Source organism: Monodon monoceros, unplaced genomic scaffold (assembly GCF_005190385.1).
Source record: "Monodon monoceros isolate NGI ecotype Baffin Bay Population unplaced genomic scaffold, NGI_Narwhal_1 Super_Scaffold_6, whole genome shotgun sequence".
NCBI lineage: Eukaryota > Metazoa > Chordata > Mammalia > Artiodactyla > Monodontidae > Monodon > Monodon monoceros.
The window spans coordinates 26,304,954-26,324,193 of NW_021703783.1; the positions used below are offsets into that span (position 1 = coordinate 26,304,954).

Sequence of the window (19,240 nt, forward strand, 5' to 3'; positions counted from 1 at the left end):
TGAGTCAGTATCTGAAGGATGAGCAAGAGTTAACTCACTGAAGCAGAGATGAGAGAGGGAGGGAGCAGAGCACTCTAGGAGCTGTAAGAAGCCAGTGTCACTGAAGATAGAGTAAGAGAGGTAAATCATGCAGGACTTTATAGGCCATGGTTAAGAATTTGTTCAACATCCAAGAGCAAAGGGAAGACTTTAAAGAAATTTAAATAGAAGAGAAATATATCAGATTAGCATTTTTAAGGAAGCATCTGATACCATTTGGAAAATAGCTTGGAGGGGATCTTAGAGTAGTGGCCTGGACTCCAGTAGGAATGCTACAAGGACCAGTTGTGAGGCTATAATGGTCCAAACCAGGACATTGATAGCTTGGACTCAGGTAATTGCAAGGAAGATGTAGAAAAATGGACAGATTGAAAAAATATCTAGGAGATAAAATCAGCAGGACTTTATAACATGGTGAATCTATGGGGTGAGGTAGAGAGAGGTATCGGGATGACTCCTAGGTTTCTGACTTGCCATAACTGGTTAGGAGGCTGTGCTATTTCCAGCGATAGAGAGTACTCTGAGAGGGGAACAGGTTGGGAGGGACGAGGTGTGATAAGGAGAAAGCTGGGAGCAAGGTAGACCATGAATTCATTTGGGGAAGATATAAAATGTCCAGAGGTATGAAGTGTAATGGTCTGGACCAAGCCTTTGAAGAGCTCCTACCTTTAGGGCCAGGAAGAGAAGGATGAGCAAGCAGAGCCCATCACAAACAGCATTATAATACATGACAAATACTCCAAATGTTCATGGGGATATTGTTAGTCTGATAAAAATTTGCCTTTTACATTTAACTTTTTCTCATTTATTATTACCTATAACTGATTATTGCTTAAATCTTGTTATTTTTAAAATATGATTATTCACTCTTCTTTATTTTTTCTTAATTTAAGGTGGTTTGTTGGAAGTGTTCTGATTATAAAGCTCAACTTGAGTATGATGGTGGTAAATTGAGCAAAGTTTGTAAAGACTGTTATCAGATAATAAGTGGATTCACAGACAGTGAAGAAAAGAAAAGAAAAGGAATTTTAGAGGTATGAAATATTAAATATTGGATATCTTTCAGATTTTTATACTAGAAACAGAATTTTTTTAACTCTGAAGAATACAAATAATATATTTTATTTCTCTTAGTATTTAATAATTTGGACTATGATGAGCAAGATTTATATTTTTGTTCTATTGCTGACTCTTGCAGTCATGCTCAGTTGTACAGAAAGATGAGGGACAGTGCTATGTTAACCAATGTGCATTTGAGAGTAAATCCAGTCCTTCCTTGGCATCTGCAGGGGATTGGTTCCAGGACCCCTACAGATACCAAAATCCGCGGATGCTCAAGTCTCTTATATACAGTGGCGTGATACAGCCAGCTCTCCATATCCTTAGGTTCTACATCCACAGATATGGAGGGCTGATTGTGTATTGATTTTGTGAAGGTAGCTGTGGTCAAATATTAGAGTATTAATTGACATCTCTTCTAATGCCCAACTTACTACTATATATATTTTTTTAAGAGGAAAGCGTTTCTCTCAGTTTCATCATATTGGCTTTGAAAATACTGTATGATATTATTAAAATTTAGATTAAAGTCTTATTACCTGAAAAACTCTTCCAGCTTATTGCATTAAAAGAATCATTTAATGGCCAGTGACAGTAATCTGAGAACTACATTGAAATATTACTGAAGTGTCTCACAAGTAAGTTTGATTCATGTTTTAGATAAATTCAGACCTCCCAGACCTAGGAACTGTAATGCGACTAGTGTCTGAAATAAGTTTTACACCCAAAGATATTAACAACATAAGTAATAAACTACATAATAACGGCTTTTTGACAGAAAGTTCAAGATAGCCTGGAATTATGTGAAGAATAGACTCATGATCAAAACTCTTATGTATCAAAAAAAAAAACTCTTATGTATCTAAAATCATAGACATACTTGGTTTATTAAGAATTTCTACAATTTATTTAAGAATCAATGAGTGTTTATTGAACCCTACACTGTATAAACATACAAAAAGTCATTTCTGTTAACTGAAGAAGGATCATAAACTTCAATGTCCACTTGAGGTTAAAGTACAGGCCCACAAACTATAACTCTGCATTCTTCTAGGATATAGATGTTGCTTGTATGGCAGACCAGAGTGGACTTTCTCTGGCAGGGAGGGTGGAAAGACATGCTTCAGTAGCTTCCAGAAACACAGTCTCGAAAGACTGAACAGCAGCAATGGATGAGACTGGCATAGAATAATGAGTCAAATAACTTGTTTTAAGGGGTGCATTTCAGGCTGTATCTATGAAATAAAAATCTCTAGGTAGTTTTCTAGAAAAACCTGTACTTAGAGGAAAATTAATTACTTATTAGGTTAACACATTTAATCAAATGTACTTATAGTGTGAAGTCCATAAGTAGAAGATAAGTGTGGATGTGTGCATATGCACACATATATACATATATATTTGAAACTTTCTCATGACAACTAGTTTGTTATGTCCTCTAGACCAAGGATCAACAAATTTTTTCTGTAAAAGGGCAGAGAGAAACTATTTTAGTCTTTGCAGGCTGAAAGGCAAAACTGAGAATATTACTTCTAAAACAAGAGAGAAAACAAATTTTCTCAAATTTTTATTGACAAAATTAAAAGTAATAATTTAGTATAATTTTTGTAATATGGTAATAAGGAGTATGGAATTCCTTTGGGGGAGGGGAGATAACATTTCACTTAGTTGGAGTCCAAAGTTTTCGTATTCTAGATCATCAGATTGATTTTAAATGGTCATCTGTAAAAACTCTGCTTAGCTCACAGGCCACATAAAAACAGGTGGTGAGCTAGCAGTCCATTGTTTGCCAGTCAATGCTTCTCAAACTATCTGTGATGAAGGGCCAGTTTTACTTTCTAAACCATCACAGCTCAGTATTTTTGTAAAATACACAATTATGTGCTTGGGTATCATCACAAGTCAGATTGCTATAAAAGTTTCTAAATGCTTACTCTTGCTTTCTGTGCTTATCTCGAACTGGCAGCAAAGCAGTTTGCAAACCAGCACTGTTCAGTGGATGACACTGGATTTGAGAGATAGAAAATAGAAGCAAACCAGTTGCTTTCCATGATATGTGTAATAGAAACCATCATTTAGTCAAAGGGTTTTGTTCCCTTTTTAGCCAGTGATTTACGTATTTGGAGACAAAGCAGAAAACCGTACATGGCTCCACAAAGAGTTATTGCAATTTAAAAAACTTTAAAATTATCTCAGGTATAGGTCAAAGGTTCCTGGTAAGTATTTGCCTTTTTGCTATTGCATTCTTACATAGTGACATTGGTATAGCATTGTGGCTAAGAGTTCAGACTCTGGGTGCAGACTCAAATCCAAGCACACCAATTCCTAAATCTTAGGAAAGCTATTTCATCTCTAAACCTCATAATAATGCAAGTAATAACTTTTTGGTGTTGGTGTGAGGATTAAATGATATAAGTAGTGAGCTAAGAAAAGTGCCTTCATAGTAAGCAGTCAATAAATGTTTAATTTTATTTAAATTACAGGTCTGGTAATACAGTTAAAATTGACTTAATTCATCATGGATCTAGATGAATGTTTAAATAATAATTGCAGATGAACCTTCTCTAGACAATCCCAGGAGACATTTTATATAAACACATTGTAATTTATGAATGTTACCTTAAGTTGAATTACCTCTCTATCTGGTTCATTTTGTGTTCATTCACTCTCTCTCACTGTTTCTTTCCATCGTATTTTCTAGATCGAATCTGCAGAAGTATCTGGAAACAGTGTGGTGTGCAGTTTTCTTCAATATATGGAAAAGTCAAAACCTTGGCAGAAAGCTTGGTGTGTGATCCCCAAACAAGACCCTCTTGTGCTGTACATGTATGGTGCCCCCCAGGTATCTAAACTTCATCTTTCTGAAGGGACGGAGGGAGGCCAGTAGACACTGAACTTAAAATCCTTCCATTACTTCTCTATAGAACAAGAGAATTCACACAGTTTCACTATTTTTCATTATAATTGAAAAATAATAAGTAACTAAAATTCAAGTTTATTTAGACTGATTCCTTCTATAGCCAATAATTTCTTCAGCCTGTGAATCATTTGCCCTCTTCTCTCATTCCTATTTAGTGGGTTTGAGAAAATGTGAGTTGAATTAGGAAAGGGCATAGGGAGAAGAGGTTGAATCAGAGGGAGAGGCAAGAAGAAGGAGCATTTTTAATGATGGGAAATATTAGTAAGCCTTTTTTTTTTTCCTACACGGAGGGATACTTGAAAAAGAAAGGAATGTGAGAAGGTGAATTTAAATCAACCTTGGATTAACATTATCCAATAACAATTTTTTGAGACCTTATTTGAATGGATCTGAGATAAATATATGGGAACAGCAGACATGCACCAGGCACTATGGATTGTGTTGTGCTTAAAAAACAAACAACACTTAAATCAATTGTGCACTCACCTGGAAACATATAAAAATTTTCATGTACCTATTGTGTTTTAGCCTATATCTACATTAAGTGCTAGTAAAACTTTATTTTAGAAATAGACTAAAAATGCTGAGATATGCGTGTGTGTGTGTGTGTGTGTATTTTTAATTGAAATATAGTTGATTTACAATATTGGGTAAGTTTCAGGTATACAGCACAGCTATTCAGATATATATATATATATATATATATATATTTCTTTTTTAGATTCTTTTCCCTTATAGGTTATTACATAATATCGAGTATAGTTCCCTGTGTTATACAGATCCTTGTTGGTTATCTATTTTATACATAGTAGTGTATATATGTTAATCCCAGCCTCCTAATTTATCCCTCCTCCCACCCCCTTTTCCCCTTTGGTAACCAAAGTTTGTTTTCTGTGTCTGTGAGTCTCTTTCTGTTTTGGAAATAAGTACATCTGTGTCTTTTTTTTTTTTCTTTTAGATTCCATATATATCATAAGCGATATCGTATGATATATGTCTTTTTAAAAATTTATTTATTTTATGATATATGTCTTTATATGGCTTACTTCACTTAGTATGATAATCTCTAGGTCCATCCATGTTGCTGCAAATGGCATTATTTCGTTCTTTTTTATAACTGAGTAATATTCAATTGTATGTATATATACCACATCTTCTTTATCCATTCATCTGTTGATGGACATTTAGGTTGCTTCCATGTCTTGGCTACTGTAAATAGTGCTGCAGTGAACATTGAGGTGCATGTGTCTTTTTGAATTGTGGTTTTCTCTGGATACATGCCCAGGAGTGAGATTGCTGGATCATATGGTAGCTCTATTTTTAGAGCTGTTCTCCGTACTGTTTTCCATAGTGGCTGCACCAATTTACATTCCTACCAACAGTGTAGGTGGGTTCCTATTTCTCCATACCCTTTCCAGCATTTATTATTTGTAGACTTTTTGATGATGGCCATTCTGACCAGTGTGAGGTGATACATCATTGTAATTTTGATTTGCATTTCTTTAATAATTAGCAATGTTGAGCATCTTTTCATGTGCCTTTTGGCCATCTGTATGTCTTCTTGAAGAAATGTCTGTTTAGGTCTTCTGCCCATTTTTTGATTGGGTTGTTTGGTTTTTTATTCTGTTTCATTGTTTTTCCTACATTCTTTTCCTGTCCATAAGTAAATTGATGCATGAATGAATGAAACACCAAATAGAACTGCATTTGATAATGAAATCATCATTAACATTTGCTGGTTTTGTACAATAAGATGACTATTCTTCCCTTTTACACTGAATGAAGAACTGAATGGGCTCCCTCACAGGGAAAGAGGTGTGGGGTCAATGAACTCTAGCTGATTTAGGTGTCAGCACTCATTCATCAATTCACTCAGGTGACGTTACGGGTGGCCTCATACACAAGCACTGTGCTAAAAGCACTGGATCCCCATCTCTCTCCATGGAGAGTTCACAGTGCGAGTCTGTGGAATGGTTGTAAGAAAGGGGGTTTAGTGGGCGCCGGATCACATCTCACCATGTTTTTTCTTTATGTACCATGCTTTTTTCTTAGGATGTCAGAGCCCAGGCCACCATTCCACTCCTGGGCTACATTGTGGATGATATGCTGAGGAGTGCAGACCTGCCACACAGTTTCAAACTGACCCAGTCCAAGTCTGTGCACAGCTTTGCTGCAGACAGTGAAGAACTGAAACAGAAGTGGCTGAAAATCATCCTTTTAGCTGTCACAGGTGAGACGCCAGATGGCCCTAGTAAGCATCCAGCCACTTTGGACGATCATCCTGAACCTAAGAGAAAATCAGAATGCTGAGTTCCAGGGCCTACTGCAGTATGGATGGGGGGTCTCAAGATTTACAGCTCAAAACATTCTCAGCTCTCCTTATTCATCTCTTAGCACTTTATGTTGAAAAATACAGGCTCATAAATGCATCTTTGGGGAGACTATTTTCCTATGTTTATGTACTCTTACTGAAATTAACGTGTAGAGCCATTCTACCCATAAAGTTTGAAATAATGTGAAAAATGGAGCATTTTTTAATGAGCTATTCCTTGAATATGTACTTTTGTCTTGGAAAAAACTGGTATCAATTCTATCACTTCAGGTTAGAAAAGGCCATTTTCATTTAAGAAATCCTTTAATGTCTTCACTTACACATGTAGGATTTATAACAGTTTGAAAGATATACCTCCATGTTGCCAAAATAGATCCACGTTAAAAATAAAAAATACAGGGACAGTTTAGGCTATTAACTTATTTAATTTAGTTTATAAAGCTCAAGCTGCATAAATGATGTACATTCTTTTAAAACAAAAGAAAAAGAACAAATTGTTGGTATTCAAACTTTCAACTTATTAAGATACTTGTTTTTGTAGAAATACTTCTAAGAATAAAATATCTTAAGTATATAGCAATTATGTATATATAGTATTAAATACAAATATATATATATATATATATACACACACATTATACATGCTTTTCTCTTCAACTTTAGGTTCATATTTGTCTCTAATTTATTTTTTAAATACACAGCATGTTTTATCTTGGAATTGACCAGTGTTCTAAACTTAAGAAATGTTTTTGATGATTTATGTTTAACTGATTGACATCTAAGGGTCTTGATATTTTTATAATAAAAAGCTGTAATTTATGTGGCATGGGATATATTAGTGAATTCCAACAGTATTTTTAAAGCACTATTTTTCTTTGTTCTGTGCCTATTTAAAACAGTGCCTCTCTTTGAAGGTGCTAATAATACCTACTTAAATATAAGATGAGGGTTTAATTAATGCTTCAGTCTTGATTATTCTGAGATAAGTGCATTTTGGTCACTGGGATGGTCAAGTCATACAGGTTATTTTACCTTTTACAATCCTCTAATTGTTGCAGCAGTTAATATCAGCATGTACAAGATACCTGACCTTACACAGAACTGGGACATATGGAAACTACATTTATTGTTATGTTTTTCTTTCCCATAAGACTGTTAATTGTGGTTAAATGAGGACTATATATAGTTAACACTTAAGATAACTGTGTGGGCCTATTCGTTTGTCAGATATGAAACAAAATTCACATGGGATAACCTATGATTGAGGGGGATGGATAGGTAATTAAGAAAGTTTATCCTCAACTCTTTAAACCACCTCATTAAAGAAGAGTGGGGAAAAATACAATATAAAAAAGCAATATTTTAATGGCAGGTTTTTCTGGGGGGTACAAGATGATTGATGACACTTTGAGCATTCTTTTCCCTTTTATCCTCTGGGGAATTTTAATAGACAAAATGTGATTCCTTGTCACAAAGGCTGCTTTTTATTATATTTAATTGTGATTAAAATCTCACATTAAGTTGGCTATTTAAGTTAATCCTTTCCTCAAAATTAGATCTCTCTCTGTCTCTTTTTTTTTTTTTCTCATTTACTCTGTCATTTTCCAAATATTGTCACTTTTTAATGCATCTGTCTGCTAGAAATCAACAAGAATGGCCCCACTATCCTCGGCCTTTGAGGATTACACCTTAAATGTAGATTAGCTTCACTCAGAATTTGAGATTGCCACACATCTATTCAGGCCCTGTTTTTTTTTTAAGAAATATTTGAAGTATCTCTTTTCTTCCCCCCACACCCCTAAGGAGCAGATAAACTAATTATAGTGGGCATGATTAGGTCGCCTTCCTCTGTAAAAGGAACACCAGCCATGATCCATCAACATTAAACCAAATACTTAGAGCCAAAAAAAGATAAAGGTAGCTTCTTAGGCCCTATTAAATTAAGGACAAATTTTTAATTTTTTACATTGATTCTCTTTTCTAGTTGCCAACCGTGTGTGTATTTGTGTTCAGGGGTGGTTATTGAGGTTGAACTACGGCTCTAGGTGATGCTTTGGTTTTCTTAATCTCAAGAAAAGAGAAGCAATAAAAATGTAGAATGATTAACAGGAGAAGGTGACTTCTGTAAATGTGGATAGAAAAATGGAAATGTAAGAGCCAATTAGAAGATTTACGAGCCAGATTATTTTTGAAAACTATTTTGAACAACAAGAAGATTACACTTTCCCTACAAATAAGTTCTGCTGGAATGGAAGTAACATGAACACATTCAAGCTTTGGCTCAATAAATATCAAATGTTATTTAATTTAGATTATTTAAAGAATACTCATGTAAAGAGAATATTTATTATCATGCTCTTAACATTATCTTTAATTTGTTTTAAAAAATAGAAATATTAGTATTAGAAGAGAATTTCTGCTTGTCCAGTCACCATCTTCACATTCCACATGTTCTTTTGCCAAGCACAAAGAGAAGCAATGAAGCAGCCTTACCTGTTTCTTATTAAAGAATCACGAATGCTTTTATTTGGAGAAAGGCAAAGGAATACTCTTAGCCATTTAGAAACACTCAACCAAAAGACCTCAAAATGTGATTGTCTGGTTACAAGAATAATCTGTCTTTTGCTTTCTGAGACACCTGAGCAGTCATGACAAATTGAACCTAGAAAAATAATTGGTTGTTTTACTATTAAAACCAACATTCCATTCTGGTCTTATTCTTTATTTTCTCTAAATCATCTTTTTTTTAAAGTGCCCTTTCTCTAAACTTAACAAAATACTTCTTTGATAAAACTGCTATTTTTTATAAAACATTCCAGTTTTCTCAACATAAATTTTGCTTTATTGAAAGTCTACCAATGAAATGTAGTGCAGACTTATCTCCAGGTTTTAAGTGGGACCCAATAATGAAAAATGCCACCAGCCACTTTTGTAATAATGGCATCTATAATGCCATCATGTATGCAAGCAATAAAACTCTACAGGGTAGGTTTTACACTGAACTTTTAATGTGAATGTTCCTAGCCACAAGGGTATAGAAAATTAACTCCTAGGAGTGATACTGTGATTCAAATTGCTCAGTATAGGGAAAAGAACGTATGTGTGGCGGGGGTGGGGTAGGGAAGGGACAACATTATTCCTTGGATTCAAGTAACCATCAAAATCCTTTTTATTTTACTTTAAAGTTTTTTAAAGCCTTTTTTTTTTTTTTTTTTGCAAAGGGTATGTATGGGTGGTTAAAAACAGTTAAAGCACATCTGCACTACACATTTCATTTTCCATGAAGTTTAATATAGCTTGGTGTACTTATATTCACTGGGTAAGCTACCCAAATTAAAACAACAACAACAGTTTTTTTAAATTACCACACTTTTTATTGTCTTCTTTGTGGAAACAGGAAACAGATCTAAATTCCCCTTTAAATTTTAGATCTCATTTCTGGTTATACTCAAAGCCTTAAGTTCTTATTCTGAGCATATGTAATAATGATTTTCCTGAGCTGGATATATCCTGAGGAAAAGACACCAACAGGAGCAAATAAACTTATAGGGAACAAAGTTCTTTCTTTTTTTCTTTTCCAGGTATCCTTGCTATAATGCACAGTAGAAAATACATTAAATCTTTCTACATCACATAATGTTCCTGTTAGCGGGTCTAAGATTAATCACATGGTATTTATAAGCTAAAATTAATTCAAAAGGCAAGAATGTCATAATGTCTTCATTCTTAACTTTTGTATTCTTCAAGAATATATTAATATAAAATCTGTGGCTAACCTGTTCTTATTCTTAGGACTATACTGGACATCTGTAGTGGATCATGTTACTTTTTCATTCTCATCCAATTTTAGTAAAATCAAATTGCTTTTTATTTTCATATTACTATCTACTATAGAGTCTCCAGATTTAGAAAATAGGAGTATGATATATAAAAGACCACTAGATATACTTTAAAAACCCTTTCTCTGAATTTATGCATACATGTATATATGTAAAAGCAATGTTGATTTCCAATTCTGTTTATCCATAGGAATGAAATTTTTATAGAAAGTATTCTTTTTAACTTAAATATTTTAACATAAATTATATACATGGATTTTTAGTATAATTCATTCTTATGTATGCCCTGTAATCATGTTGTCATGAAAGAGTAACTTTGCTTTCTTTACTGATGTGGTAGAGAGGAATAAGATTAGGAACTGAAACAAGCAAGAACAGACAGAGAGGTGGACAGAAAGAGTCCCTTGGACTCCAAATCAGAGCAATATATGCTAAGATAAATGAAAAACACTTAAACTGCAGAGGGATATAAACTACAAGATGTAAATCTATGTAATTGCACACTGATGGGATCCATTACACCTGGGCCTTTCACCTTGCCCTCTAAATTATACCACTAGTATCTTGTCATTACTTTTTCTTTAGACCTAAAAAAAAGAATTAATTCTATTGGACTATTTTCTGCACTGTTTACTGACATAAAAAATCCCTCTAAAGTCAATCATGGTCTGTATTCTACTTTATGGACTGAACATTTGGCAGAAAATAGTGTCTTTTCTGTCTTTTGAGATGAAATAGCACATGGCTTCTACAAGATAGTTTTTAACTCATTGGGGGTCACTGAGAGTTACATGATGTTTACCCCTTCCTAAAATTCATTATAGATTGAATTAGTGTGATTAGGTAGATTTAGTGAGAAATTAAATCAAGAAATATTGTAGCATATTTGAATAAGTAAATACCAAATACATAGAGTGATATATATATATATATCATATATATATATGGGTTTGGGAAGAGACATAATAGTCTATGGGGACCATTATGATAACAGAATTACATTATATATTACACATTATATGGATGTTGAAATGTATTGCTTGGGGAGGGGTGTCTCCCTTCGTTAGCAATCATGTCTGTATATAAAACTTTGGAGGTTCTTGTTTGTTGTACCAAACTAGCATTTCATTTTATGAGTGACAATTGACTGATATTCTTGAATAAGTGTTATCTGGGTTTTTGAATTGTTGACTGATCAATTTGAAATGTATATTAGCAAAATTTTAGAATTAAGTCAAATGTGAGAAAGTAATTTTTCTTTTCTAGCTATATGAATGTAAAATACTTGCAGATAGTGTATATATTGTGTAACATATGTATATTTGCTCATAAAGGCAGAGAATTGGAAACATTGTAAAATTAAGCACTTTAATTCCTATTAAATATTAAACACTTGTATCTTGTAAATAAATACACCTTTAAATGAATTCGAAAGACTTAGCTGTTATTTGAGCTAGGATTATATATGTTCAGTTCACAATGATTTTGGTTGTCAGAAATTTTGGTTGATTCAGAAAAAAGTTACTCCTTAAGGTACTGATGTTCCTTTCCACCTCCAATCCCACCAAAACCTGTGTAAATATTTCAAGAATAATATTATTCAGCATTATTTCATAAGTAAAATATTTCCAGAGATAATCCTTTTTAGACGTTTATTACCTTTTTCAGGCCTTGAAGAACTATTTATTGATACTTACAAGCAGTTGGCATCAGCTGTTGCCCTTGGTCCATCGATATGACTTGTTTGCCTCCACCTTACACCAGAATGGAAATTGTGGCGGAGAGAGCCAGTGTGGCCTATTTCAGAGCTTCTCAAACTTTAATATACATAGAAATCACCTGAAGATCTTACTCAAATGCAGATTCTGATTTAGCAAGGTCAGTGATGAGGCATTTGTTGTTAACAAGGTCTTTGGTGGTGTTGATGCTCCTCAAACCATTCTTGGAGTAGCAAGCTTATAGTGGAAGGGACTTAGTCATAGACAACTGGCTAGAAATCCCTGGCTCTGTCACTTACTGTTTGTCACTTCAGGCACGAACTCCTCCTTGAAAAGTTGTGGCCCTTAAATGAGATAATACTATAGTATATTGCCTGGCCCATAGGAGACATTCAGTAAGTGATTGTTAGTATTATTAATAGAGATCATTTAGTTAACAGGGAAGTTTGCCACCCTGACTATACATTAGAATCACCTGGGGAGTAGTTAAACCAAGCCATGCTGCGGCCTCACCCTCAGAAATTCTATTTGTGGGGGTTGGGCTGTGGGCATGAGTATTTTCAAAAATTCCCCAGGTGATCCTGATGGGAAACCTCACCTGAGAAACTGATTGCATATTTACTCAGTGCTTGGTCCTATGTTAAGCATTCTATAAACACATTATCCCACGTAAGCCTCACAACAGCACTCTTAACATTTTCATATAAGTAAGCAGGTTTAGAGAGGTTAAGTAATTTGTCACTCAGCTCTTGATGTCCTCTCTTCCTCCCTTAACCCTCCCTTACAGTTCAGTCATTACAGTCACTCCTTTGCGTTCAGTTCACTCTCTAGCTTTGTCTTACTTGTTTGGCAAAACCAAAACCTGGTTGACTCAACTCTGTCTTCTCCATGCCTACAGCCATGCAGCTGAACAAAATGAACAACTATACTGATTGGTCTCATTTTAAATTCATTACTAGATTACCATTTCACACCTCCTTTCTCCTCAAACCTCCAACACCTTCTCCTTCATCGTCCACCCAGCTGATGACCTTCTTCCCTACTTTACTCAAAAAATTAAATTGGCAGGGAACTTCCACAGCCTCCCACAACCGAATCTACCCATCTACCAGCACAGGTTCCATGTAGTCTATCTTCCTGCCCATCCATGTTCTTGCTTAAATCTGGTCTCTACTTGTGTGCCATATCCTACCCCCATGCACCTTCTCAAGGATGCTGCTCCAGCCATTATCCTTTTCTTGTACGATATCAGTTTTCCCTCTTAACTGAATATGCCTATCAGCAAACACATCTGTTATAATTTTTCCCAACCTAAATAGACCTCTTCACTTCACTTCCCCTGCCAGCTGCCATATTCCCTTCCCTTCTGGAGCAATAGTTGAGTTTTCTATATCTGTTTCCAATTTCTCTCTTCCCATCCTTTCCTGAATGTACTCCAGTCAGGCTGAACAACTGATCTTTCCCCATAAAACCTACTCTATCCATAATTTTCTCTATCTCAGTTAATTGCAGCTCTGCTTTTCAAGTTGCTTAGGCCAAAATCTTTCATCTTTGACTCCTCTTTTTCTGAGACTACACAGCCAGTACATCAGGAATTTATATTAGCTCACCTTCAAAATATACCTAGAATCAGATTCTCTTTCACCAGTTCCACCGCTATCTACCATTCTGGCCTAAACCATCATCATCTCTTGCTACATTATTTCAGTAGCTTTCTAATTAGTCTCAAGTCTTCCAGTCCTCCCTCCACCCTTCCAGTGTTAAATAGGCAGCCAGGGAGTCTGTTAAAACACAAATCAAATTATGTTGCTTCTTAACCCCAGTCCCTCCAGGGGCTCCCATTTCACTCAGAATAAAAGCCAAAGTCCTTTGCCCTCACATGGTTCTATGTCTCTGCCGCCACCCACCCTCCCACCCCGTACCATACATTTTGCTTTTACTGAAGCAAGCCAAGTACACTTCAGCCTTACATCACAGACACTGTTCCTTCTTCCTGCAGTGCTCCTCCCCTAGATGTCTGCATAATGAACAGCTTTTGCAAGCTAAAGCCTGCTCGGATCTCACCACCACCTCATTTAACTGCCTCTGCTGCAACAGCACCCCATGCTGCCCTAATCTGATCTGTTTTTTTCCCGTAGCTCTTAACATCTTGTTACAAATTAGATAATTAGCTGTTTATTTTTTATTGTCTGTCTACACCTGCTAGAACATAAGCTCCATAAAGGTAAGGATTTTTATCTGTTTCGACCACTGATGTCCCCAATCCACAGTACTTGGGGTTGCTTGGCACATTGTAGGCACTCAGTAAATACTTACGTGGTGGGACTTCCCAGGCAGTCCAGTGGTTAAGGCTCTGCGCTCCCACTGCAGGGGGCACGGGTTCCATCCCTGGTCGGGGAACTAAGATCCCGCATGCTGCACAAAAGCCAGGTTATATAAAATTACAAAAACTAACAGAACTGTTCTTCCAAAACATCAAATTGTTATGGGTATAGACCTTTGGAATAGAGGCTGAGAGGAAAAGAAATCAACATTTTATATAGCTAAATTGTTTTAATAACAAAGCTAGATTCCTGATAGTGTTTAAAACATAGTCAAGGACTTCAAAATACAATGGTGAAAATCTTAGTTAACCTTCGCACGGCGGATTCTTGCTTTTTAAATAATGTCTCAGCCCACTCTCACCACCACTACCACCACCACACCTGGTCTGTGAGGCAATTAGAGGCAGCTGGTTACTGTTCCAGAGGAGCCAGAGGTGATGAAAGATACATGTCCTGAGGAAGTGGGGCTGGCAGAGTGGACCTGACACAGGGTTTGGATAATGAGCTCCCAGTCTGGAGTCACTCTCTTATAGAGGAAATGATTCATGTGTTGTTTTGTTCTTGTATTTAAGTAAAAACAAATCCAGGTTGCTTTGTCTTAATAAAGGAAACTCTGCTTTTATACAGTGAGATTGGACCATGTAGTCCATTATGGTGTTTTCACAAGAAAAAATATTTTTAGATCACTTACATATATGGTTATAATACACTGAACAAAATTAAGTATATTGTTTCTATATAGAATCATGTCCAAAGGTGGAAGAAACATACCTCATCCTAAAGATCATCTTGTAGTTTTTCAATATCTTTTCCATCAGTATGTGTATATGTATGTCTGTGTGTGTGCTTCGGGAGTGGAAGGCAGGCAGGCACAGACTACAGGGAGAATGAACCAAAGGGTCCAGGCTCACAGTTGTAAATATAGGAGAAGGAAGGCTCAATAAAGAAAAAATATTTGCTAAAAAATCTTGATACTTTTCTGAGTATACCTTTTTTGTTGAGTTTTGACTTTTGAGCCATCTTAGTGTTTTATATACACAAACACACATAATAAAAAATGATGAAAAAATCTGAAATGGGGGCTTCCCTGGTGGCGCAGTGGTTGCCAGTCCGCCTGCCGATGCAGGGTACACGGGTTTGTGCCCCAGTTTGGGAAGATCCCGTATGCCGCGGAACGGCTGGGCCCGTGAGCCATGGCCGCTGAGCCTGCGCGTCCGGAGCCTGTGCTCCGCAACGGGAGAGGCCACAGCAGTGAGAGGCCCGCGTACTGCAAAAAAAAAGAAAAAAGAAAAAAAAATCTGAAATGGAATATAAATACAAATGAACATATGTCAAATAATAGCAAATGAATAACATAACCACTCTGAAGATAAAAATTAGAACTAATACACACTTTTGAACACAGTATGTTGACTATACATGCTTAAACTAAAGGCAAATCGAATTATAAATACTGAATTCTAGGTCATTGGTTTGTTTTACCCAGTGGTATGACTTAGCATTTCTAACATTACTTTTACTGAGTTCAACTGAGCAAATAATAGGTTGAGCATAATGGGAGCCAAATTTCTCAGTGTCAGAGAAGGCAGTTTCAATATGGAAAAGGAGGAACGTGATACTAAATTCTGTGTTGTTGGACTAGAATTACAGGTATCAGTATGAACACATGATTTTATAAAGTTAGCTAGCTAACTGGGTATAGATAGTTATAATACATTTATAGACATATGTGTATGTGTGTGTGTTTGTGTGTGTACACGAGCATATATTTCCTAGCTGACTGCTGTGAGGGTCTAGAAGCAATAAAAACCCTGTAGCAATGAGCATACCTATGTTGGTTTCTAAATACCATTTCCACTAAAAGGAACCAGAGCTCCCTGAAAAACTAGCTGATTCTAGAGCTAGAGCAGAGAAAACTGAATTTTCTCTGCTCTAGCTCTAGAATGCCAGAAAGTGAAAAAGTACCCAAAGAATGATGGGGACATGTCAAAAGACCCAGGAGTCAGCTTGAAGAGGCTCCAGCTGGCAAAATCTGGGACAGTTGAACATGTCATTGAAGTGGGAGGGGGAAGGGGAAGGAACGATGGTAATTGATTAAAATCCATTGAATAAAATAGGAACACATGGATTCAAACTGATAATGAATGAATGAATGAGGAAAAATGAAAAACTCTTCCCTGGAATTTCCTGGCAGTCCAGTGGTTAGGACTCCGTTCTTCCACTGCAGGGGCCATGGCTTCGATCCCAGGTTGGGGAACTGAGATCCCGCATGCGGCATGGGGTGGCCAAAAATCAGTCAATCAGTCAATCAACAAGTAAATAAAAATTTAAAAAGAAAAACTCTTCCCTATAATAGAATGCAAACAAGTAAATGTAGAAGGAATAATAAAGTTAAAAAAATAGCATTTGACAAAACATTGTAATAATTCAGGTAAGAATCATCAATGGATACTATAATGGGTAAAAAATTCTTGAAGACAAGTATATCTACATAGTCTCAAAGTTGTACCCACAAAATTCTTATTAATTACAGAAGGGAAAAAAAATAACTTTACAATGGAAAAACTTGGTGGACAGCACCTTAACCAAGTTAATATCATCAGTAAGGACAAACTGGTATCACGGGCCTCTTGATCTGAAGCACTAAGGACACAGCATCGCTTCTGTGGTAATCCTGCCAAAAGTGCAGAACCTCAACCTAATCATGAGGAAATAACAGACAAACCCAAACTGAGAAATATTCTACGGAATACCTGGTCTATATTCTTCAAAAATATTAAGGTCATGAAATACAAAGACAGACTGAGGAACTTTTCCAGAATAAATGACTAAAGAGACATTACAGCTAAATGCAATGTGTATGTAATCCTGGATCGAACCTAGGCCAGAATATTTTTTTCTACTATGAAGTTTTTATTGAGGCCATTGGTGAGAAATTAATAATATCTGGATTAGATCATCACATTGTATCTGTTAATTTTCTTGTTTCAGCAAGTTGCAATGTAGTTATGTAAGAGAATATCCTTGTTCTTGAAAATATTCAAGTATTTCAGGGTAAAAATGCATCATGTCTGCAATTTACTGTCAAATGGTTCAGAGATGAAAGAGGGAGAGAGAATAATTAAGCTAATGAAGTAAAATGTTAATAGAGAAACTAGACAAGGGTAAACTAGAGTTTTTGTAATATATTTCTAACTTTTGTTTAGGTCTACATGTACATCTGTGCTCCCAATGAAACGGGCACTGGTTCCATCCCTGGTGGGGGAACTAAGATTCCCACATGCCGCTCAGCGTGGCCGAGAAAAACAAAACAAACAAAACCCACAAAACATGTACAGGTATTTCAAATAAAATTTTTTAATGTTTTTATGGAGTTTAACCCAGCTATTTTCCTGAGATGTTTTGTAAGCCATTTGCAACTTTCCTTTACTTCATCTCTCTTCATACAAATAAAAATTATTTCATAAAAATATATAAAGAAAAGCAACTTAAATTGTCCCAGGAAAAAACAATGTATAAAGAAATAGTTTGTCTTGAGTCATTCACTCATTCAACATTTAAATATTGAGTGTTGCTCTTTTCCGGTTATCGTGGCACAAGGCACCATGAGCAGCAAAGTCTCCCACGACACCCTCTACGAGGCGGTGCTGGAAGTCCTGTACCGGAACCAGTGCAAGCGCCGGAAGGTTTTGGAGCCAGTGGCCCTTCAAATCAGCCTGAAGAACTGTGACTCTCAGTAAGAGGAACGCTTCTCAGGCACTGTCAGGCTTAAGTCCACTCCCTGCCCCAAGTTCTCTGTATGTGTTCTGCGGGACCAACAGTATTGTGATGAGGCCAAGGCTGTGGATATCCCCCGCATGGACATCGAGGCACTGAAGAAACTCAACAAGTATAAGAAACTGGTCAAGAAGCTGGCCAAGAAGTACGATGCCTCTTTGGCTTCAGAGTCTCTGATCGAGCAGATCCCACGAATACTGGGCCCAGGCCTGAATAAGGCTGGCAAGTTCCTTTCCTTGCTGACCCACAATGAGAACATGGTGGTCAAAGTTGATGAAGTCCATGATCAAGCTCCAGATGAAGGAGGTGCTGTGTCTGGCAGTGGCTGTTGGCCACGTGAAGATGACATATGAGCTTGTGTACAGCATCCACTTAGTTGTCAACTTCCTGGTGTCATTGCTTAAGAAAAATTTGGCGGAACATCCAGGCTTTGTACATTAAGAGCACCATGGGCAAGCCCCAGTGCCTTTACTAAGGAACAGCTTAATAAGCCATACTCCCACCATTAAAATAAATAAATAAATAAATATTGAGTGTTTCCTATACGCTGGTTGCTTATTGTATCAATATTTAAGGTCTACGATTACTTTGAATATACTGACAGTAGGTTTCTTTCTTTTTTTGAAAATTGTAAAGCACTACAGCATTTATTTATTTATTTTTAACATCTTTATTGGAATATAATTGCTTTACAATGTTGTGTTAGTTTCTGTTGTATAACAAAGTGAATCAGCTATACGTATACATATATCCCCATATCCCCGCCCTCATATGTCTCCCTCCCACCCTCCCTATCCCACCCCTCAAGGTAGTCACAAAGCACGGAGCTGATCTCCCTGTGCTATGAGGCTGCTTCCCACTAGCTATGTCAATGCCACCGTCTCACTTCGTCCCAGGTTTTATTCCTATCCTGCCCCTAGGTTCTTTAGAACCGTTTTTTTTTTGTTTGTTTGTTTTTTTAGATTCCATATATATGTGTTAGCATACAATATTTGTTTTTCTCTTTCTTACTTACTTCAGTCTGTATGACAGACTCTAGGTCCATCCACCTCACTACAAATAACTCAATTTTGTTTCTTTTTATGGCTGAGTAATATTCCATTGTATGTATGTGCCACATCTTCTTTATCCATTCATCTGTCGATGGACACTTAGGTTGCTTCCATGTCCTGGCTATTGTAAATAGAGCTGCAGTGAACATTGTGGTATATGTCTCTTTTTGAATTATGGTT

The 19,240-nt window shown here is 36.2% G+C and overlaps 1 protein-coding gene and 1 pseudogene across 5 annotated transcripts in view; both read left to right on the plus strand.

Moving 5' to 3' along the window:
* The window catches only part of FGD4 (FYVE, RhoGEF and PH domain containing 4), a 206,482-nt gene extending 188,937 nt beyond the window's left edge, over positions 1 to 17,545 (plus strand). For 2 of the 5 annotated variants that reach the window (XM_029204413.1, XM_029204414.1), the window contains exons 15-18: positions 933 to 1,073; positions 3,800 to 3,940; positions 6,071 to 6,248; positions 8,742 to 11,553. In XM_029204413.1, the coding sequence (XP_029060246.1) occupies positions 933 to 1,073; positions 3,800 to 3,940; positions 6,071 to 6,248; positions 8,742 to 8,857 (576 nt within the window). In that variant the 3' untranslated portion in view covers positions 8,858 to 11,553. Of the gene's footprint in view, positions 1 to 932; positions 1,074 to 3,799; positions 3,941 to 6,070; positions 6,249 to 8,741; positions 11,554 to 11,857; positions 11,942 to 17,437 lie in introns of those variants that run through there. The other 3 variants (XM_029204415.1, XM_029204412.1, XM_029204411.1) reach the window with 3 other exon arrangements.
* A 291-nt stretch (positions 17,546 to 17,836) lies between these two features.
* On the plus strand, positions 17,837 to 18,483 carry LOC114885079 (annotated as a pseudogene).
* The last annotated feature ends 757 nt before the right edge of the window (positions 18,484 to 19,240 follow it).